This window comes from Cuculus canorus, chromosome 16 (genome assembly GCF_017976375.1).
Source record: "Cuculus canorus isolate bCucCan1 chromosome 16, bCucCan1.pri, whole genome shotgun sequence".
NCBI classification, from domain to species: Eukaryota; Metazoa; Chordata; class Aves; order Cuculiformes; family Cuculidae; genus Cuculus; species Cuculus canorus.
Genome location: NC_071416.1, coordinates 1,193,816 through 1,215,845, shown reverse-complemented (window position 1 = coordinate 1,215,845; position 22,030 = coordinate 1,193,816). Strand labels below are relative to the sequence as shown.

At 55.2% G+C, this 22,030-nt stretch overlaps 1 protein-coding gene across 3 annotated transcripts in view; it reads left to right on the top strand.

The window, feature by feature from the left end:
- The first annotated feature begins 6,061 nt into the window (after positions 1 to 6,061).
- CHD6 (chromodomain helicase DNA binding protein 6) overlaps positions 6,062 to 22,030 on the top strand; it is a 90,867-nt gene continuing 74,898 nt past the window's right edge. For all 3 annotated transcript variants that reach the window (XM_054081211.1, XM_054081212.1, XM_054081213.1), the window contains exon 1: positions 6,062 to 6,170. In XM_054081211.1, coding sequence (XP_053937186.1) covers positions 6,065 to 6,170 — 106 coding nt within the window. In that variant the 5' untranslated portion in view covers positions 6,062 to 6,064. The remainder of the gene's footprint in view (positions 6,171 to 22,030) is intronic.

The following is a 22,030-nucleotide window of genomic DNA, read 5'->3' as shown; positions in this document are numbered from 1 at the left end:
TTGTGCACCGTATCCGGTTCACAGATCCAGGGCTCTTGTACTGGAGTACAAACCCCATGGCTCGCATTCAGCCTTCTGTCATCTGAGCCACTGGATGTAGAAGAGCAGAGGCTGAGCAGCCCCAAAGCCCTGTCACACTTAAATTCATGTCCGAAGTGACAGCCTGGCACTGTTCAGTCACGCTTCTGACATGCATGGGAGAGGATGCTCAAGGATGCTCGAGCTGGCCTGTCTGCCAGGCTCAGCATATCCATGTTGGCTGTGGTCCCTCGCTGTGGCCAGAACACAGTCTATTCATGCTGATGACTCCAGTCCAGTGTCCCTGGTGGCTGTGTTCAGGTCTCCATCAGCATGAGCCATCTGTCTTAAATGTGCTTCTGGAGAAAAAGGGTGTAGTACAACCAGAGCCATCTGCTGATGTGCATCTGACAGGGGCTTACGTATCTCAGAGTTTAAGGTCCAGACTTGGAAACAGTCTTGTGCGTCCACTATAAAATCTGCAGGACAGCTTCTGGAGAGCTTCTAGTCGAATGTACCCTTACTGTACAAATGGATCATCAAAGAGAGAGGCTCCTGGTCCTCAACTCCTGCCAAACTCCAGCCAGGGAGCATGGAGGGAGGCTGAACTGAGCAACTTGGTGGTGCTGAGAGCCGAGGTTTCCCTCCAGCCAGGACCCAGCACTGTGTGGCCAAGCCCCTGACACGGAAGGATACACAGTAGACAGGAGCTGATGGATCCTTCACCCACCTTGTGGTGGGCCAAACGTCCGTGACAGCCTGGGAAGGCTCTCTAGTGGGTAAAAGCTCCCAGGCTCCAGCCAAGCCCCTGGCTTGTAAGGAGGCTATAGCGGTCAGAAACACATCAGTCTCCCCAGAACCAGGCAAGAGAAGGACCCCTTTGAGATGTCCAAACACACAGATGGCCACAACAAACAAAGAGCTGCTATGCAAGCACTTGAGGCTAACTGGATGATCTTTAAGGTCCCTTCCAACCCAAAACCAGTCTGTGATTCTGTGAGGCCCTGTGTCCTAAGACTAACAGCAATTAATTGCTCCCTTAATGATCTCTTCAGACTGCTTCTAAAACCTGTGGAGTGGCTGCCCTGTTCCTGGGTGAGGGCTGCCACCACGGAGCAAAGCTTCCATCTCCCTGGACTTGTGTTATGAGGTGCCGCTTCAGCTAGAGGGCAGGAACCCCAGCGCCCCAGGCTCTGCAGCACCCAGGCAGGCACATTTCTTGCAGGCAGCATGGGAGCATCCCTCTCTGCAAGAGGACAAGTTTAGCTTGGAAACATTTGGCATTTCTTCAGCCTCCAGGGACTCCTTCCTTCCCGCTGCCAAAGCTGTCCCCACAGCAGCTGGTGACTGTCCCTGAGGCAGCAGATGCCCAGCGCACTGTGTGTGGCTGTGCCAGGGCTGCCCAGACCTGCGGTGTGCCAGCCCGGGCACACGCACCGCCCAGCCGAATGCGCTGCGGCACTGAGTGTGCCTGTGTAATCTGTACTGCCACAGAATATTAAACAGGCACTAAAAATCTCCGGGGCTCCTGTCCAGGAGAAGCAGCGTGGTTGGCACTAGCCTGCAGGCACGGTTCAGCACGGTGCTTCTGCTCAGCCTGAGCACTCCTGGGTGGGGGGGCTGCACCTTCTGCTGCAAAAGCTGCATCTTGGATAGATCAGTGACATTTGCAAGAGACATGCGATGCTGGAGGTCTCTGTCCCCAGTGGCAAGCTCACTGGTCTTCAAGCCTCAACTGCTGCACACAGTGGCTCACGTGCAGCTGTCAGTGCTAGTGGGCAGCAAAGTCACTGCCCCAGTCGCACAGGGGACGTGACTCATGTCACAATCTTGGGACACAGCCCAGATACCTGCACCTGACTCCTTGCAGACCTTGGAAGTCCTCAGGACTTTTCTATAAGCAGGAGCACATCCTAGGTGTCACCAAGCCCCAGATGATGATGCTTCTCCCACATCAAGGTCACTGGCCAGAAGAAAGGCATAGGCACCCCAAGAGCTGATGTCCCAACAGGACAGTCGACTGCAGATCAGCCTCTGCCTTTCCCACTGACGTTCTGTGAAAGCCAACAAAGCGTATTATCTCTTTAATTTTCTGATTGCTTTCTCTTGCGTTTCTCGCTGTTGCCTAGCTGAGATGCTGTGAGTAACCACCTTCAGCTGCAGTTTGCTTTTCCTGATTCCAGCTAATATTGCTTTCAAGGTAAATACACCAGAGTAAAATGTTTCCTCTTTGGGGTGAGGCACATCTGTAAGTCAGGGCCATGGTGGATGTTCATGCATGCGTTGGACAGCCCAGTGGCCTCCATCAGGCACACTGCAGGTAATGATGGCTGCTATACGCATCCCAGTGCGGAGCTGGACACGCTCCTCAGGAGAAGGCAGATCTCCTGTGGGCAGTGAGGTACAGGGGTGTCCTGAGCATAGAGGAGTTTGCTCAGGGAAACTGCCACAATGCCTCTTCAGGGAGGTGAGCCAAAGCTGTTGCTGCTATTATTATTATTATTATTATTATCACCATTATTATTTCAATTCAGATCAGGAGGAGGTGATCCCACAGACTGCGCACAACGATGGCTGCTGGCAGCATGGTTGGGTTCTATGGGATGCTTGACCCCAGCTCAATCCAGCTGGACATCCTGCACTCAGAGGAGTTACAGCCTGTGTCCAGGAGGATTTGGGAAGAGCCGAGCTCAGGACTTAATCCTGCTTTCCAGAGAGGCTGAGGGGGGTTTCCAATACCGCTGCCAAAAGGTGCTTAGGTGACCCAACAACGGAGTTCACGCTGGCCTTGTGAGAGGACCAGGCAGGAGTGGTCCAAGTTTGGGTGCCCTGCTCAGTCCTGTTCAGGTGTCACCAGGACAGTAAAATACCAACACAGGGACAATTTTCCACAGCACCTTGTTCAGAACACAGCAATCCCACTCCATGGATAACGAAACAGACATGGCCTGGATTAAGACTGGATTGGTAAATGAGTTTCCATTATAAAAGCACACATCTGTCTTTACTGTGTCAAATTTTGGGGCCCCCAAAATTGAGAAGCCAGAGAGGCATCAGTGATGAATGACTGAGGTGGGATGGAGGTCCCTGAATACAGGTGGAGGAACTGGGCTGGTTTCTGCTGGAGAAGATCTGATCTAATGGCAGCATGCAAGCAGCAGATGGGCAGTCATGTAGCCAATGGAGTCAAATCCTTGGCAGTGCCTGGTGATATATTAACGACAAAGTGAGTCCTAAAGGGTTCAGGCAAGACCTTAAGGAAAACTCTTTCCTTGGGAGGACAGGGACCTGAGCCTTCGCACAGATCACCAGAGCAGCACGGGAATCCCTGGCCATGAAGGGTGTTACGGCTCAGGTAGGCAGAGCCATAGCTGAGCTCATCTTGTATTGTTTGCCAATGTGGTGCTGGGAAGCGACCTCTGGAAATCTTTAAGATGGCCTCCTGTGGTCTTTTCCTACCAACACATCTGCAATTCACCAATGAAGGTGGCAAAACTTCTTCCCTATTTGCCAGGTGAACTCTCGTGTGAGATCTCAGCAGCATCCACCAGTGTTATTCACAGGCAAGGAGCAAGGCAGTTGGAGGAAAAAGGCTGTAGGGTGAAGATGTGGGTTGGAGCAAGTAAGAGAGGGTGAAGGGGAATGCTGTGGAGAATCACAGAATGCCAGGTTCGAAGGGACCATCTGGTGCAACCTGTTAGGTAAGATATAGTTTAGATGAGATGGCCCAGCACCCTGTCAAGTGTCCAGCGTAGAGGAACCCACCACTTCCTTGGGGAGATTATTCCAATGTTTAAGTGTTTGAAGGAAGTCTTGCCTCATTGGGAAGAGCCCAGTGGCATGCTGGTCTGTGCAGGAGGCCTGGAGAAGGTGTAGAATGGGATGGATGCAGCTCCATGACAGAGCTGTATCCCTTGGATGTGCCCTCTGTGCCTTACCCACAGCTGTGCAGTGACAGTCCCTCCAGGGCACCTTAGTGCTGCCCAGCAGGATTGCCTGCTCCCAGCCCAGGAGCCATCCAGAAGTGGTGGAAGAGCTACAGCCAAGACAGGAGCAGCTGGGGAGAGTGGGAAGGCGTAAAGGAATGTGCCAGCCAGACAGCACAGGACACAGGCACCAGCCGGTGCTGAATGAGCCTTCTGGGGACGCAGCGCAGGGTTGTGCCAGCACCCCCAGGCCCCAGCGGGCAGGACTGCCACGCCAAGGCTGCACTGCCCTTGGTTAATCAACCCCAGCACAGCTAACTAGCTCCAACAGAGTTTGCCTCTGGTGTTGGGGGTAACGTACTCAGAGCATCTCTGCCCAGCAGGAGGATGGGTGACCCCATGCTGCCATCCTGCTCCTCTGCCCGAGCAGCTCGCGCCTGCCTGCGGGTTTCTTGCACTGGTGGCTCTGAGGGTCCCACACACCAAGGAGGAGGCTGAGCCTCAGGAGGGGCCCTGGCTGCAGTCAAAGCCCCCGGCGCAATGGGACCAGGAACGGGTGAGAATTCTAGCACAACACCCGCCTGGGCAGGCCTGTCCTGGGCTGAGGCTCCCCTGGACCAGGGCTCACAGTGCCCATACTGAACCTGAGCTTGAGCCTAAGCCTGCCACAGGCAGCTCCGGCCTGCTCTGGGCAGCAGTGTTTCCTGCTCTCTGGGAACTAGTATTCCCAGCTCAATGAGAACCACTATCTCCCGCTCTCCAGGTACCCACATTCCTGGTTCACCCAGAACTGGTATTCCCTACTCCCAGGACACTGGTAGTCCCTGCTCTCTGGGAAACAGCACTCCCAGTTCTATGGCAACCAGTATTCCCTGCTCTCCAGGCAGCAGCATTCCCAGTTGAATGGGAACCAGTATTCCCTGCTGTCAGAGCACCGGAATTCCCAGCTCAACGGGAACCAGTATCCCCTGCTCTCCAGGTACCCACATTCCTGGTTCAATCAGAACCGGTATTCCCTGCTCTGTGGGCAACAGCATTCCTGGCTCAACAGGCAGTAGCTTTCCCAGTTCAACGGGAACGGGAACCAGTATTCCCTGCTGTCAGAACACCAGCATTCCCAGCTCAACAGGAACCTGTATTCGCTGCTATTCAGGTACCCCCGTTCCTGGCTCAACGGGAACTAGTATGCCGTGCTCTCCAGGTACCCACATTCCTGGTTCAATCAGAACTGGTATTCCCAGCTCAACAGGAACCAGGATCCCCTGCTGTCAGAGCACCGGCATTCCCAGCTCAACGGGAAACAGTACTCCCGGCTCTCCAGGCACTCACATTCCTGGCTCAATCAGAACTGGTATTCCCTGCTCCCTGGGTACCCACCTTCCCAGTTCAACGGGAACCAGTAACCCTTTCTCTTCGGGTACCCACACTCCTGGCTCAACAGGAATCAGTATTCCCTGCTGTCAGACCACCAGCATTCCCAGCTCAATGGGAACCAGTATTCCTTGCCCTCCAGACACCCACATTCCTGGCTCAATCAGAACTGATATTCCCTGCTCCCTGGGTACCTTCCCGGTTCAACGGGAACCAGTATTCCCTGCTGTCAGAGCACTGGCATTCCCAGCTCAACAAGAACCGGTATTCCCTGCTCTCCAGGCACCCACATTCCCTGCTCCCTGGGTACCCACCTTCCCGGTTCAACGGGAACCAGTATCCCTTTCTCTTCGGGTACCCACACTCCTGGCTCAACGGGAACCAGTATTCCCTGCTCTCCAGGCACCCCCATTCCCGGCTCAATGGGATCCAGTATCCCCTGCTCTGCAGGTGCAGTCCCCACATTCCTGGCTCAACAGGAACCAGTACTCTCTGCTCTCCAGGGACCCACACCCCCGGCTCCCTCAGACCCGCTCCTGGGGGTCGCCGCCCCCGAGGCCGTTTCCCATCCGGGTCCCGCGCGGCGGGCGCGGACGTGGAGGGCGCGCGGGGCGGGGGCGGCGCCGCGGCCAATGGGCGCCGCGCTCTCGGCGCCGCGAGCGGGAGCACAATGGGGCGCGCGGCGCGGGCGGCGCGCGGCTGACGGCGCGGACGACCAATGGGCGCGGGCGCGGCTCGGTCGGCGGCCAATGGGCGCGCGGCGGGGGCGGGCCCGCGCGGGGCCGGCTGTCCTTGCGGGGCGCTGGGCGAAACTTCACCGAATAATAGCGGCGCGCGGCCGCGGAGCCATTTTAGGTAAGTTCTGCCCCGAACTTCGCCCTCCCCCGCGCGCGGGGCGGCGCGGCGAGCGGCCCGGGGAGCGGCGGCGCCGTCACGGCCGCGGGGCCTCGCGAGGCGGGGCGGGGGGAGCCCGCGGGGCAGCGCCCCGGCCGGGACGACCGGCGGCTTGAAAGTTGCGGGGGGGGAGCGCGGTTCGCGGGGTCCGCGCGGCGCGAGGGCGGCCCCGGCCCCCCCTCACGCGTCCCCGTCCCCCCCCGCCGGGCGCGGGGCGGTCGTGACGCTGCGGCCATGTCAGAGCGCGGCGCCGCAGCCCGGCCCGGGCCCCGAGCCCCCCGCGGCCCCGAGCCCGGCCCGGGCTCCCCCTCACCCCGTGCAGCCCCGAGCACCCTGTGCTGGGCGACTCGGGGCTCCCCCTCGCAGCCCCGAGCCCGGGTTGGGGCTCCCGCTGGCCCCGCGCCGCCCCAGACCCCGGTCGCCCCCCGCCCCCCTATTCGTCCCACGCAGCCCCGAGACCCCTGTGCTGCCCGGGATGCCGCTCCCCTTCGTCCTACAGAGCCCCGAGCCCGGGTCAGGCTGCCCCTCGCTGTGCTCTGCGGGTTGGGGCTCCTCTCGCCCCGCTCAGCCCCACTGTGCAGGTTGGTCTCCCCCCCTCCTCGCCGGTGACTGAAGGAGGCTTTAGTCCCGATCTGTAGGGTAAACGCTGCAAAAGAAGCGCCCCCCCAGAATGGGGGAAGATGACAACACCCGCTGGTGCCGCCGAGCGCACACCCGTTTTCTCTGTTTATTGATTTGCCTGCCGACAACTATGCCAAACTCGCAGTGAAGTCGGGGACCCCAGAGGCCAGGCAGGCTGCCCCGGCACACGGAGAGCGGCTCGGTTTGGTCTGCTGCTGGCCTTTGGGTTGGTAGAGCTTGTCAGTAAAAAGTGCTCGGTTTATTTCTTCAGTGAGCTGGGATGCCTTTAGCCAACAGCTCAGGGTTTTTTTTATTGTTTACCTCCTGCTTGGGAAATGCAGGGGATGCTTTTGGGGTTGGAGAACGAGGGGAGGCGGTTGGCTGTGGTTGTGCAATTACCTGCAGGTTGGCAGAAGACTCCAGCCCTCTGTAATCCTGCCCGGGGGCTGCCCTGGGCAGAGCGATGTGGCTGGGGTTGCCAGATGTTCATCACTGACCCCTTCCTTCACCTGCAGGGCTACAGGTATTTGGCAGCTGGTGCCGTCTGTGTCTCTTTGACTGGTCAGGGTTAGGGTGTTGCTAGAGGAGAAGGAACGCTGGGCTGTGTGAGTATTTTCCCTGCCTTGCAGTGTTGCTGTTGCTTTTGGGCCCTGTTGGGTGATGGCACAGCAATAAGTGCCTCTCCTCGCTCTTTGTTTACCTCATGCACGCAGGAGCTGTGCTCTGCTGTTCTGCAGAGGAATTGTTGGTTTGATCCAGCTGTTGGAATATGAAGCAATTACAGCATAGTTTTGCTCTGGGAATAAATTCTTCCTGGAGTAAATAGGTTGTTTCTCTCGAGGCTTCTGGCCTCCAACTGGGTTGGTTTTGTTCAGGGCTGCCACCAGGTTCCTTTCTCACTTATTTGGTGGAAAATTGATTCCTCTTTCACTACAGAGCTTAATGTTGTTGTCTGTTTGCCTTTGGAAAGCTAATTCTGCTTATCGTTTCCACGTTGGTGTGGCTGCCTCTACTTGCAGGTCCTTCAGGATTGCGGGAGGTATGGCTGAGCTTCCCGCACTGCGAAGGCGGGACGCGTGCAGCAGCTGGGGGTGAAGCTGGTTGGATGTTGCCCCTCGTGCTTGAAGCATGATAATGCCAGAGTTGCATCCTGTCAAAACGTGTATGTGTATGGTGTGCAGCGCAACTGGAAGTATGGATTATTGTTATTATTTAAATAAAACCCAGACTCCATGAGAGGACTTGGGGGGGGGGAAATGGTCTTGGTTCGTTTTCACTTTTGTCAAGTTTAAGCCCACTCCATAGCCATGGCCCCTTCCACTAAGGAGAGGCGCTGCTTGCCCTGTTGCTGAGGAGGCAGTTGCAGCTCTTGCTGTGGGCTTGCATGCATGTGTTAAAAGCCATCCAGTGGGGATCCGTGAAACTCAGGCTCTTTTGCTGTTCTCTGTGCTTGCAGCATGTGAATAACGCGCAGCTCTTGCTGAAGGTGCTGTCAGGGTCCCTCATTACCATGTTCCGAGCGCTGCTCTCTGGTTTGGTAGCGTGTGCCTCTTTCATGGCTTGAGTTTACCTCTCCCTCTGTTCTCCTGCCTGTGGGTGTTATGGGAGAGGGGGTCTGTCTGACTACTGCTCTGGAGCAGGCAGCCCTGAGTATGGTAGTGTTGGCCTTGCTGGTCGGTGCTGGGGGTGTTTTCAGGGTCTGTTGGTTTCCAGTGGCTTGCTGGAGGAGGCCCTTGGAGGAATGTTGTTTTCCTGATGGCTTTTTACTGTATTTCTTTAACAGGAAGCAAATATCCCTCCCCCAGCCCACCCCCTTAGCCCAAATTGTAATTGTAATAATTTTTAACATTTAGTCTTCTTGAGAGTTCTGTAATATCCTCTCAAGAGCTTCTCCAAAGCTATAAACTTTTACAGGTGGATAATGTAAAGTGTTCTGCTTTAATGGTTTGTGTTGTTTCAGGAGGGATTTGCACAAGCAAGGGAACTGTTTTTGCGAGATGGCAAGGCTGAGAGCTCACTGCCAGAGCAGGCCTTTGTTTTTTGTATGAAGCTGCGGTGTCCTGGCCTGTCTCAGGTTTGCAGAGATAAGAGCTGGTATCACACACATCGGCGCGCAGGAGAAGCTTGCCCTTGTGAAGGATGGGAGAGGGATGATCAGCCTTGTACTGCGAGCGATCCCTTGTGTTGAGTGTGAAAGCAGGTGGGTATAAAGAGTAGGGAGGCTTCTCTGACATGGTCTTAAAGAGACACTGGGAAGCACGGTGGTTGGGCTGGCAGGGCTTCAGGGCAACCTAGAGGGCTTGTTTTCATTGCTTATGTAGCAGTGAAAGCACGTCTCCTCTCTCCTCCCATTTCCTGCTTGGGACAGTGGAGGCAGCCTTTGGTTTTGGTGCCTTTGCCGTGGTCTGTGGGAGCAGAGGCAGAACTGTGGGGGCTGCCAGGCTGTGGAAGGCGTCAGGGCCAGTGGTCGGTATGTGATCAAGTAGAAGCATTTGTGGCAGCTTACAGAGTTTTTGTGGTGGGTTTTCAGCACCCTGAACCCCATACAGAGTTGCACTTCACCCTGGGAACAAGGGCACTGCCACTGCCAGCGTGGTGGGACCAAAATCCTGTATGGAAGTGCAGGGCCCTTGCACAGCAGTGTGCTGTGAGCGCTGTCCCGGGCAGTGCCTGTCCCAGCCATCTGCCTGCATGAGCCCCTGTGGAAATAATGAAGCTGGGAAAGCTGACCAAACCATCAGCGAAGGGGAGAAACGAGCTGCTATGGGGGTCAGCTTGTGACACGAGGAGACTCAGTTTGTGCTTTCCGGTATCTCAGACTGGTGCTGTATGTTCTCCGTGTGATAGGACAATGCCTTCAACTTTCCCTTATATGGGAAAATCTGGTATGCAGCCTAGCAATCTGCCAATATGTGGCTATTAATTTTTTGCATTGTTTTGTTGGATGTGTCCAGTCAGCCTGAGAAAGTGGGAAATACCTAGGATGCTGTGGCTGGGCTTTGTTTGAGGCAGGTCCCCGACAGTTATCTGGAGAAAGGCTGTGGCTGCACTCCGGGGAACGCCTGAGCGCACTCGGCTCTCAGGAACTCAGTTAAAAGCTGGGGGAGTTTGGTGTCTGGGTGTAGGGCCCCTGCCCTTGGGCCTGGTGCTAGGAAAGGAGCTGTTGGTAACTGAGGAGGTCAGGGAGCACTTGACCCATCCTTTGTGCAGGGACCTTCTCCCTGGGAGGAAACACTGCCTTGAGGGTAAGGGGTGCCTGTTTCCCTCCTGCAGCCTGTTGCCTCTAGGGGATTCCCAGCCTGGAGTGAGGCTAAATCCTGCTCTAACAGGAGCAAAACACTCTTTCAGTCCAGAAAAGAAAGTGAGAAGTGTGGGAACCAAGTCCCAGTCCCTCTTTGTTTTTTCACATGGGCACTGGAAATGTGCTTACCATGGTGCGTAGGGTATAGATCAAGGAGTGTGGGCGTTATCAGGATGACGAGGTGTTGGCTTGGCCATGGGGTGCACATTGCACTCTCCAGGCCTGGTTTCCCTGTGAGGGCTGCTGCTCCGTAGCAGTTAACATCCATCTGAGGAGGTACAGTGTGTCTACTGCTGTCCTGTCTTTGCCCTGACTTTGTGCAGCCTTAACTTTGCATTGGGGTAGGCATTGTTATCTGGTTAGTTGTTTTGGGGTGGCTTTTGGCTATTTAATTTGTGTTTTACCTGGTGCAATTAAGTTTAGCTCCCTCCTGGTGAAGCCTGGTGCCTGCCTGGCACTGTCTGCTCTTTGCTCTGGGAAGTCTGGGCTCAACTGCAGGAAACTCATTGCCTCCTTTTGGGGTGGGTGTGCCTAAAGCAGGGGAGAGTTCTGCTTGCAGCATGTTTGTGCTTCTTAAACATTTCCATAAAAGTGTGGGATCTCTAGAGTCCGGCTTCACGTTTGAGTGAAAGGAGGCAGTACCTGTGGCAAGGCTGTTTTACCCAATCTGTAAACTGGCCGTGTCCCCCTACGAACATGCATTCTCCAGGTGGGCAGTGGAGGAGCAAGGTTGCGCTTTTCAGTATTGTACATGGTCCTAAAGTGTTGTTCAAGGTGCTGCCTGGGAACTCCTGCACCTAGGGGGGCAGGGCACACGCGTGGTTGTGGGACCCCAGGCCAAACGCCTATGCAAACAGGAGGTGGGGAGGAGCAGCCGTGTCCCTGCCTGGCCTGCTGGCATGGAACCCGGCCCTTGCTGCCACAGGGCTGCTAAAACTACCTACAGGGCTAGACCCCTCTTCCTCCAGGAGGTCTCATTTGTATTTCTTGGAAGGCAGAGGCAGGACTTCAGCTGATGAAGGACCCCAGGCCCTTCGTATTAGCAGCCACTGTTGAGAGCTTTGTTCCCTCTGTATTGCACTGGAAATAGACTTTTGTTATGTGGACACAGTTGAGTTTTCTTCAAAAAACTTCCAGTTGTTAAACCTGTCTTTGGGAGTCACGAAGGAAACAGAACAACTGAGTTGTTTCTGTGCTTTGTGGTGTTCATTTTGCGCTGTCCCTTATGCTCCGTGGCTGCCTTCAAAGGTGGATTTGGCATTAGGAGTGTGCTGGTATGCTACACACAGGAACAAGGGTGATGCAAAGTTACAAAACCTCCCAATTTTGTGACATATATGTAAGTCAAGTATTGGCTCTTTAAGGAACATCAATGCCTTGTTATATATGTGCATTGAGGCGGAATTAAAGTTATTCCTACATACAAGAATAAACATTAGTGCTTTGCTATAGACGTGCTGTGAAAGCTGCTATTTTTGTGTGAGCTGCTGCTTTGAGTTCTCTAGGTCTCATGCACAGAATACCTTTAACCCTGAATGTTTCATCTGCTTTGGTTGAACTTAAAACATACTTAATGTAAAATGAAGCTGAAGTGTTAGGCATCTCTTAACTGAGGATCGGAGAAGGGAGCGCCATTCTCTCTTGGCGACTTCTATCTATGTGTGTGGTGCATCCCTGCTGCATGCTGTGCTACTTAGCCTGGGAAGGAGAGTGGTGTGCTGTGGGAATGCACAGTGCATTGCTCTTATTTGTATGCTTCTCTGCTTGTTGCTTTAGGGCAGGCAAAGCCCAGTTTCTCAGTGATGTTTCTCAGTCCCCATAGGGTGCCCCTCACCAGGGTATCTGAGCTTTTCCCGGCATGCACTGTTGTGCATACATAACGGCAGGTTTCTCTCCTCCACCGCAGACAGAGACTATGCGCTGTCTGTCCTCTGGGTAGTGGTGATCGAAGGAGGCGGACTGAAGCAAGCCTTGCCCTTACTGGGAAGGTGCTGAGGTTTGTGGTTCCCCAGATTTCTTCAGAGCAGTGGTTACGGATTTGTGGGCTGGTCTCAGTGACTGCTCCACCCCCTTGCTCTGGAGGGTGAGAATTTCTGTTTGAGAATAACGTCGCTGTTTTGGAGCTGAACCAGTCCCATGTTGTGCTTTGAGAGTGAGAACTAGGGTCCTGAATCCAGAAAGCAAAGGAAGCAGGGGGTCACAATGGATGCAGGCTCTTTGAAGCTTCAGCAGCTGTAATCTTGAAGAGCAGGGTCTCTCTGGGAGCTCTGTAACAAGGTGTGACTGCAATGGCTGTGCCCGCATCTGATGGGGCATGGTGCACTGTGTGTGGAGTTGTAGGTGTCTGCAGGTGCTGCTCTGGTTCCTAGACAGGCTCCATGCTGCCCGCTGTCCTAAGCAGAGCATGATACTGGGTCTGAGGAGCTCTGGACAGTGCTCCTCAACCTTTTCCTTGATGCAGCTCTACCTCTTGCTCTTCCTGCCACCCTGAGCTGGAAGGCGGCAATGTCTGACACAGAGCAGAAGTGGGTTTCTGGACCTTGTTGCATGGTAGTTCCTCTAGAGGTGCCTGCTGAAGGAAGGGCTCAGGAAATGAGTGGCTCATCCAGGTACCGAGGGAGAGGAGATGTGAAAACCATGTTGGCATGGACTTCTGACAAGTACATGCAGTGAGAGTGGGCTAGGACATGGGTCTGTGGGACCTGTGCTCTGCTATTGTGTCCAGTTTGCTTGCCTGGCCTTCATGTCAAAGGAGACCGATGTCTGAGGCCTGCCAGGCAAGCAGCGATAGGAGTGACTTGGTGGTTTGGTGCAGCTGATGCCACATGCTTGCCAGATGGCTAGCTGACCCCATGAGGCTTGTGCTGGGTGACAGAAGGAGCCCAGCCATGGTGGGTGTCTTCTGTATCTGTGCAGCTTGACTGCACGAGAGACCCATGGTGCTGTGTGAAGGGGCTTTGTGTGCTCTGAGATCCCAGCACTGCTGAGGACAAGGGATCTGCGAGGCTGGTGCTCCACAGTCAGCATTAGCAACTGCAGCGTGGCGTGCTCTGGGAGGAGGGCTCTGCTGCCTTCATGTCCTGCCTGGCGAGGCTGATGCTCTCCACTGCAGCCTGAACTCTCTGACGGAAAGGTTTTGAGCTGGGACGAGAAGGGGCTGACTCTCCAGATGGGCTTTCCGTGGCACTTTACTTGCAGCATGTCTGGGCAGAACTTTGGGTGCTCACTGTTTAAAAAGGTCACCCAAGCGCACTAGAGACTGGCCTGTACCTGAAGGGGGAACCAAACCTGGTGTTGCCAAACTCCCAAGTACTTGCACATGAAGAATCAATTAATTTTTTGGGGGTACTTCTCTGTCCCTCCAATGTGGGAGTGTTTAATGGGATGGTGCAAAAGCACAAATGCAACGAAGCATGGAGGTGATTGAGAGGAATGTCTCCTTACGGATGGCACCTGAACTCTGGAGCTTGTCCTTCGAAGTAGCTTCAGCTGAGCTTTTGGAGAACTTGTATCCCGGAGAGTTAAACTCAAAATAAACTGGAAGCCCTTGGGGGTCAACACCAAGGAGTAACAGCATTGCAGGACAGAGCAATTGAAGCAAAGGTGTCTGTAGGGGTGTGGACCTGAGGACTGTGGGACAGCTGTGCCACTGTGAAGGGTGCTCTTGCTCTGTGTCCGGTCAGGGGAGTTTGCTACGTTTCGCTTTCTCTCCCTGTTCTTGGGAAACAGGTCTAATGCTTCACTGTGCAAGTTCTCAGGCCTGGTAACAGCAGATTTCTGTTTGTTGCTATTTTGGGCCAAGGTTTGCTGGTTTCTCTTAGGCTGTAAAGGCAGAACAGATGTCCTGAGCTGCGGGACCTCGCCCCAGCTCACAGTAAGCTCTCAGGGTGTGGTTGTTTGGGATGATGCCTTCCTGGGTGCTGAGGAACAGCCTGGCTCCCACAGTGCGTGGCACTTTCTGGGTGTGCAGTGCTGGCAGGGTGATCGGTGTGTGCTGGAGCTCCTCTCCCACAGGGCAGCATCAGGGAAGTGACCTCTCTAAGTCGATGGTGCAGATGTCCTGTATGTGGGGAGTGAGCAGTGCAGCAAAATGTCCTTTTGCTCCTGAGATCCCTGCTGCTCCCCCCTCCAGCCTTTGCTGTGTGTGAGAGCACAATCTGAGCCGAATGTCCTTTATCCTGGGTTTTGACAGCCCTAGGACCAGGCTGGCAGTGCTACCTAGCCTGAAGGAAAGCTGCTCACTCATCACATGCCAGGCTGTAGCCTGGAATCAGCCTTCAGTGCCTACTCTCAGGAACTGAGATGCGAGATGTGGCCATGGTGGACAAAGTAAGGCTGGCCCTGGGCTTACTTCATGCACCATACAGCCCTCCCCAGTTGCTGCCTGTGCACAGGCTAGGCATTTGGCGAAGCCATGGTGTCCATCCTGCTTGTGAGGCTTTGGAGATGCTTAAAATGCTGACTGTGCTCTTGTGGCCCAGCTGCTGGTGGCTTGGCCACGGTTCATTCGGCTCCTGGCTTGGATGGGTTTCTCTGGGCATGTTCCCATAGGCTGTTACCTGGGTGAAGCTGGGGCCGGAGGGCGCAAATCCTGGGTCACTCTTCTGCTTTACCATGGCTGTAGAAAGAGGGCAACAGGGAATAAATGAAAGCCAGGAGGTAACAGCTGCAAACCGGGGAGTGTGGACACCAGCTGGATGGTTGGCAGGGGTAAAGGCAATCACCGTGGAGGTCTCTGTGGCAGGGAGCTTCAGCTGCGGAAGACTGACGTGATTTTCCACTGGACCAGACTCTGCAGTGGAGTCTCCATCACAATTCAGAGCTGTGGCCAGTGTTGCTTTGCCATCCCAGCAGGAAATACGCTATGGGTGTCGCGTGTGCTCTTCATGCGTGTCTGCAGCCAAGTGTTGAGGTGTGTTGCAAGTGCTTGTTCGTCCTCTCAGCAGCCCTGCTGCAAAGTCTGTTTTTTATGCCCATTCGACAGTTGGAAACCAGAGGCACAAAGCACCATGACTGCCTTTGAGGACCTGTCTGCCGTGTGGCAAAGTTGTTTTACAATAGCTTGAGTTTGTTGTGCAGGATATGAACAACAGCAAGAGGGGAAGATCTGTGCTTTCATGAATACCATCTCATTTTTCAGCCACCCGGTGTGGGATAGGCTGGAGTTGGGTGCTCTTGGGTTTGTAGCTTGCAAGCAGTACCCTTATAAAAGACTCTTGGAGTTGGCTGGCTGTCAGGGTTGAGCTGGCTTTTGTACACTTTTCATACTAACGAAGGTGCTGTGGGCTAAATGATGTGCCTGGTGGCATCTTCACAGGGCTGGTGACCTTGAGCATGGACTTGGGCAGCAAAGTGGAGTTCTGAGTGCTTGTGCGTGAGAAATAAAAGGCAGCAGGGAAATGTGCAGCATGTGCAGGGCGCTGGTTTCTGCTGAAACCACTCTCCCTCCTGATAGCTTGAGAGCAGCTGGATTTGCCCTGTCACAAAAAGCCTCTGAGGCAGCTGCAATAACCCTTGTGCTCCCATGGGCCCAGTAATTCAGAAGACGCTTTCCTTATGCTACTGGGAAGCCTGGCTCCTCACAACCGCTGGTTCCGGGAGCCAGTAGGAGCTGAGCCCACAATCCCATCTCTGCCCAGGGTTAACAGCCAGGCGCTTTGGAGAAGAGAGGCTGCCTCTGGCACCGAGAGTGGGTCCTCAGAGCTATTTTGCCCGTTTCCATCTGAAGTGTGGCTGGGGATGTGTTGTCGCTTACACAAGGCTTTGCACGGTCTCCGTGACAGCCTTAGCACACATTCCCCTCAGCACTGAGGCTGCTGGACATGTGGAGGAACAGATTGGGTGTGTGGTCCCAGGCTAAAGAAGAGGAGTTGCCTACTAGGCATATTTTTGGTTGCCAGGAAGCTGGTTCTGCAGCTGGGTTGAGCTGCCATTCCAAGGAATGTGCTTCTAGCTCCTGGCAGGTGAGGAGAGAGGCTGTGAGCTGCCTGCAGTGGAGTAGGAGCTGTGTGAGAAGCTGTGGTTTGGGGAGTCCACCACAGACTGTACTGGCCTGTGCGACTCGGGACTCTCCTGCAGTGCAAGGGAAAACGTGGTATCTGTGACTGTCTTTTAAAATAGGAAATGAAGTACTAGGAGTGTAGTGGGAGAAGTGGGAAGGCGTTATAGCCCCTGGCACAGTCTGTTCCCTGGACACTCCAATCATACCCTTCCTTGTTGGCTTGGTCAGCGTTCCGCGGCTTGTGAATCCGTGGAAGGAGAACTTGGCACTGGTAGTGGAGAAGAGGCTTGTTAAGATTTGCCAAACAGGGCTGTTAATTTGGCCTGTGTGGTGGCCTGGGTCAGATGCCACACCAGAGCATGTTGGTATTTGATGGGGAGCAGAGGTCTGGAAAACGCCACATCAGTGCAATGGGCTTTGCTGACGTGGCAGGAGTGTGAGCCTGGTGATGCTTTCGACAGGACACGCAAGTCGTGCTGGTGGATGCTGCCTGCAGGGAGCTGCTGCAGGCCCCTGCCTGCACTGGAGCGCTGCACGTGTTCACACACCCTCCAACCACCCTCACCCTTGAAATCCTGGCCCTTGGCACCCCTGAGGGGGTGACGGCCCTGCCACCTGCAGAGCCCAGCCTGCTGGGTGCCAGCTGTGAGGCCGAGCTGGCTTGGCCTGCCTCCCTTCCCTTCCTTGTTTGTGTAGGTACTGAGCTGCAGAGGTTTGTTTTATTTGTCCTCTGGTTTTTGCTTTGCTGATGCTGAGGATTAAAATCCAGTGCCTGCGGCTTGTGAGTAACTGTTTGGAGTGAGATTCTTGGCCTGCTGATAAGACGTGTGCTTGAGAAACCTGCTACACTCCTGTCAGCTCCTGCATGCCAGGGTAATGGTGTGGAGAAGGGGGTGCAGCTCACACTGGGTGCGTCCCTGTGGTGGGCAATGGGGTGCAGAGCATGCTGGGTGCGTCCTTGTGGTGGGCAATGGGGTGCTGCTCACGCTGGGTGCATCCTTGTGGTGGGCAATGGGGTGAAGCTCACTCCAGGTGCATCCCCACACTGCAGATGGCCACATCTCAACCCTCAGTGCCTTTGGGGAGCAGTGTGTCCCCTTATTTTGAGCTGATCATGAAGGTGGTAGAGGAATACATTTTAGGAAGAGCTCAGACCTGGTTTCCCTGTCTTTAGCCACAAGCCAGAGTACGCTGTCTTCATGGGCACGCTGGGTGGCCATTCATGTCCTTGCGTTTCATGCTATGCCTTTGCTGAACAAACCCAAAGGTATTTCCAGCTGCCATTTTTCTTCCTCGGGTCCCTGCCTGCTGCCGTGCTCCCTGAGTCTATACGAGCCCTCGGTTCTCAGCTCTGTGCGCTGCACAGCTCTGAAATATCTGCTGAAGGTCATTGTGGTTGTGGGCTGGGTTAGGAGCTGCATTTGAAAACCCTCCAAAAAGGAGCTATTGCCATTTCAACCGCGTGAGCCTGTCATGAGAGTCATGAAGTGCAGCTGACTGAAGCTTCATTCCCGGGGGCTGCATCCAGCCTGTATGTGCTCTTGTGCTTGCTGGATGCCAACAGAGCATCCTCTGTGCACAGGCACAGCGCTGTCCCTGGGGGTCTCTGACGCGGCTGTCACTTCAGGGCTGAGAGCTTGCCTGGGCAGGGGCAGGGGGGCTTGGGAGAAGTACTGGTGCTGAGCACGCTTTTTGGATGGGGGGAATGCTGTGCAGCATTGCCGTATTCCTTGCCCCTTGCAGCAAGTGGCAGGGAGGTTGTGGCTTTTTCTTGCCTGCCTGTCAAAGTCTTGTTGCCAGTTCCCCTGGGGGGTTGAGTGTCCTGGCAAGGCACAGCCTGGGTGACTGGTAGCATTGCCACCTGTGCTTGGTGTCCTTATCACAGATCTCGTGGCTTCCCAGGCTCCACGGAACACGGTTAATTCTCTGCCTTCTGTTTTTTTTTTTAAAATTAAGTTATTTTAAGGACTGAAAATTGCTCAGAGCGTGGCCTTGACTTCCCTGGGGCCGGCTGTTGGGGCAATGCTCTGCTTGGCCTGCCCTGGGCATGAACACCTGCCTGAGGGTTGTTTGTTTCCCAACTTTGGATCATTTAGTCCGCTTTGTGTACTCCTTTCTCCTCTTGCTTTCTCCATCCTGCTCAGGGGAGCGAGACCTGTGGCCCCTGCCCGCTGAGGCTGGGGAGTGGTGAGGAAGTGTGGGGGCAGGTCTGAAACCAAGAGCGTTTGGCCGCTCAGTGAAACCTCTGCAGTTGGGATGCTGAAAGGGCCTTGCTTCCTACGGCTGCATGCGCAGAACAGGGAGCTGCCTCTCACAGCCTCTGCTCGGGAAGGAAAAATGTACAGATGCTGTAGCTGCCTCACATCACGCTCACAGGCTCCCCAGCCCTCTGCCTCGCTGCTGCTGCTGCTTCCCTTTCACTGAACTACTGGGTTATTTTTAACTTGGAAAAATTACAACCCAAGATTTGCATTCTCTGCCCCCGGCAGGGGCTGGTGGCAGGTGTGGGGGAGGCACTGCGGAGGGCCGGGAATGCAGCTCCCCGCTCCGCAGGCCGCTTTCCAGGGGCTCGTGCCCCCTGCAGCACTGCCTGCTGGCTCCGCATGCTCAGCGAGCTGTGAGGCTGCGCAGAGTGGAGGCGGAGAGGCTGCTTCTGCGCTTGATGCGGCTGGAGTTTCAGCCTGGATTCCCATGGCGAATGCATGGAGCAGCTGCAGACACAAACAAATGCTGCTGCAGCAGAGTTGTGGGAGAAAGCTGGGCTCGGCACTGCCAGGGCTGGCGTGACAGCCTGCTGGCGAGTGGCTGCTAATGGGGCTGGTTTCTCCTTCCAAACGCATCCCGCAGAGCAGCGCGGGTGATGGAGCGTGATGTGGAGGAGCAGCCAGCTGTGTTGCTGTTTTGCCCAGCAGAGGAGGCTTTGCTGGGCCACGCAGACCTCCTTAATCCGGGTTGGGAGGAGCCAGGAAGAGAAGTGTCACTCTGCTGCTGTATTTCCTTTTTCCCCTCCCCTGCTCTGCCTGCTTAGTGTTTCACAGGCAGCTCTCTGGTCAGGGCTGTCTCCCCTGTCCAGTCGCACCAGGTGAACAGGAACACCTCTCTAAACCCAGTGGCAGGGTGATGGCTCCGCAGAGCCCCTTCTCTGTGCGGCCCACAGGAATGTGGCTGCCTGAGTCCCTCTGGATTGCAGCACAGATACTCAGGCTTCAAGCTTCGGTAGCTCTGCTGGCTGAGACGTGTCTGTGCAGCCCTGCCTGGAAACAGGAATTTATAAGGTATCAGGAAGTAAACAGCACCAAGGGACTGCAGATGTCTCTTCCTGGTGTTTGGTGACTGGGAGAAGGATGGTGGTTGAGCTAAATGGATGAAGGGTAGTGCAAGCTCCGAGTTCTGCTCTGTCTGTCCCAGCTGGACCCATCTGTTCTCTCTTGCTGCTTACCTGCAGTGTTGATGCACCAGGCAGGGAGGGTAGCTGGTGCCTGAACCCTGCTTGTTTGTCCTCAGCCTTGCTGTCTGCCTTGCAAACAGCAAAGCTGCTGAAGCTGGGGAGCCCTTCGGAGGCCCCTGCAGGTGCCACCACAGGCCTCTGCTCCTGCTTGCCTGAGGGAGCCTGCTGGAGCCTATCCGTCCTGGCTTGTCACCTGCTGCTCCATAGCGCTCATAGTGATTAGGGCAGGAGCAGCAGGCCAACGCAGCAAATCTGTTGGCAAGCAATGGCCAGTACTTACTTCCTCTGGCCGTCTTCAGGCAGATGCGGGCACCCTTACTCCTTTGGGAATGATCCATGTTAGCTTGTCCAGGCTGGCCCTTGCCCAGGATGCTGGTGTAGCTCGGCTTGATGTGCTGCTGGTCCATTGTTGATGCGAGATGCACTCCAGGCTGTGCAGTGGGGCACGCTGTGAGATGCCGATGCTGTTCCTGTACCACTACTATGCTGAGTACCAGGATTCCAGGAGCCTCTGCTGCAGCAGCAGTGTTAACGCCTCAGCTCTGCAAAGGCCTGGAAGGTTTTGTGTGATGCCTGACCCTGATACAAAGATGACGTGGCTCATTGTTGTCTCTGCGTGGTAGGCAGTGGCTGCAGATGGCTCTCCCCTTTCCTCAAGGCTGTAAGTTTGTTGTCAGGCATGAGGCACTGATGCTCTGTGTCTGAGCCAAGGGCTGCTGCCACCATGAGATCAGGCAGTGGGGACCAGAGCAGCTCTCGGGCTGCCAGGGCTGGAGAAGCACCTCCTGCCCCCAAAGAGCTACTGCTGGGGTTTGTGTGAGGCAGTGGGGTGTTCCCGCCACCCCAAAGTGGGATGTGCCTGCAAGGACGCTGTTGACACTGGCACAGGGATTGTGGTGTGAGGCAGAAGAAGATTAAGACCCTTACTTGTGAGACCATCTTCTGAACATTCTCAGTTGCCCTGTTCCCAGTGCCCTTTGTTGCTGCCTTGTGTTTGGAAGGGCTTGTGGCTGTGGGAGCTGCCTGCAGTTCTGTGCTTCTGGGAGCACTGACTCCTGCTGTGGAGAGATCTGAGTCTTTGCACCAGTCTGTACTCTGACCCCTGCCAGCCTTTCTCAGGGCAGTTGGCACATCTTCTGGTACCAGTGCAGCACAGTGCTGAGCCTCCCTGCTCCAGCTGGGTCGACTGCAGTCCCTGAGCCCAACTCACTGCTGACCTGCAGGCCTGGGCAGCAGGTTCGGACCTGATAACCTGGCTGAGCTCATCTCCTTCAAGCTGTGCCCAAACGCCGAGGACATGCAGCACTTCCTGAGGCGCTTCAACAGAGCAGGTTTGCTTATCTGAAAAGCAGCGATTTTACGGCATGGCTGTGCAGTTCTCCTCTCTCCTTTATCTCCCTGCCTTCTGCTTGGCCTTGGGGCTGATGGAGGCTGTGCCTCTCTGGGACCTGTGTTTTCAAAGGATCCTTGCTGTAATCAGGCCTGTAGGAGGGAGGAAAGAGAAAAGCCACATGCTGCTGAGGAGGTGAGCAAGGCTCGCATTCCTCATCCGGAAGGAAGTGTCACCAGAATCCTGCTTACAGATGGAGGTTGAATGCTTCTTGATGCCTATATCTCAAAGGAGCTGCTTGCAGTGAGACCTTGTCTTTGTCACCTCCCTAGAGCCTGAGCCTGCTGAGCTGTGCCTGGGGCTGCCCCTGCACCTGGGAAGGATCTGCGGGGAGCACGGCTGGCAGGTGGGCTCAGCCTGGAGCGGGTGCATCTCAGGTAGGGGTGAGGGAGTGTGTGTGGAGCTGGGTGTGCAGTCCTAAAGTGCTTCTGTGCTTTGTAATGAGCAGAGAGGCCTCCAGCCTGCAGTGTGGGGCTCCTGTTCGCCTTGAATGTCTTTGATGAAGCGCAGAATGAGTTCAGCTTCCAGTCTGCCTTGTTGGAAAAGTGGCTGGGAAAGCTGCTTATCTGAAAATCCTGGCTTTTGGCTCCTCCTGAGGATGGTCGGCGGAGGCGTGGACCCCAGCTCATGTTTTCAGAGTAATTTTAGACAGAGTTGTGAGCCTGCAGTGTCTCTATGTGCTCCTGGCTGACAGTGGACCCTTACCTTGGATTGCTGGAGGGGCTCCTCCCCTCAGCCATGGTGCAGTTGGGAACACTGGACTCAGGTTGCTTTGCTTCCTGAGCTGGCATCAGGAGATTATCACTTCTGGCCTAGGACTCCAGTATCACAGAGCCCTGCTGAGGAGCAAGTGCAGTCTCTCCACTGGAATCATGGAATCACAGAATGGTTTGGATTGGAAGGGGCCTCAAAGCTCATCCATTTCCAGCTCCCCTGCCATGGGCAGGAACATCTCCCACTGGATCCGATTGCTGCAAGCCCCATCCAACCTGGCCTTGATGGGGCAGCCAAGACTGCTCTGGGCAGCTTGGGCCAGGCCCTCCCCACCCTCACAGGAAAA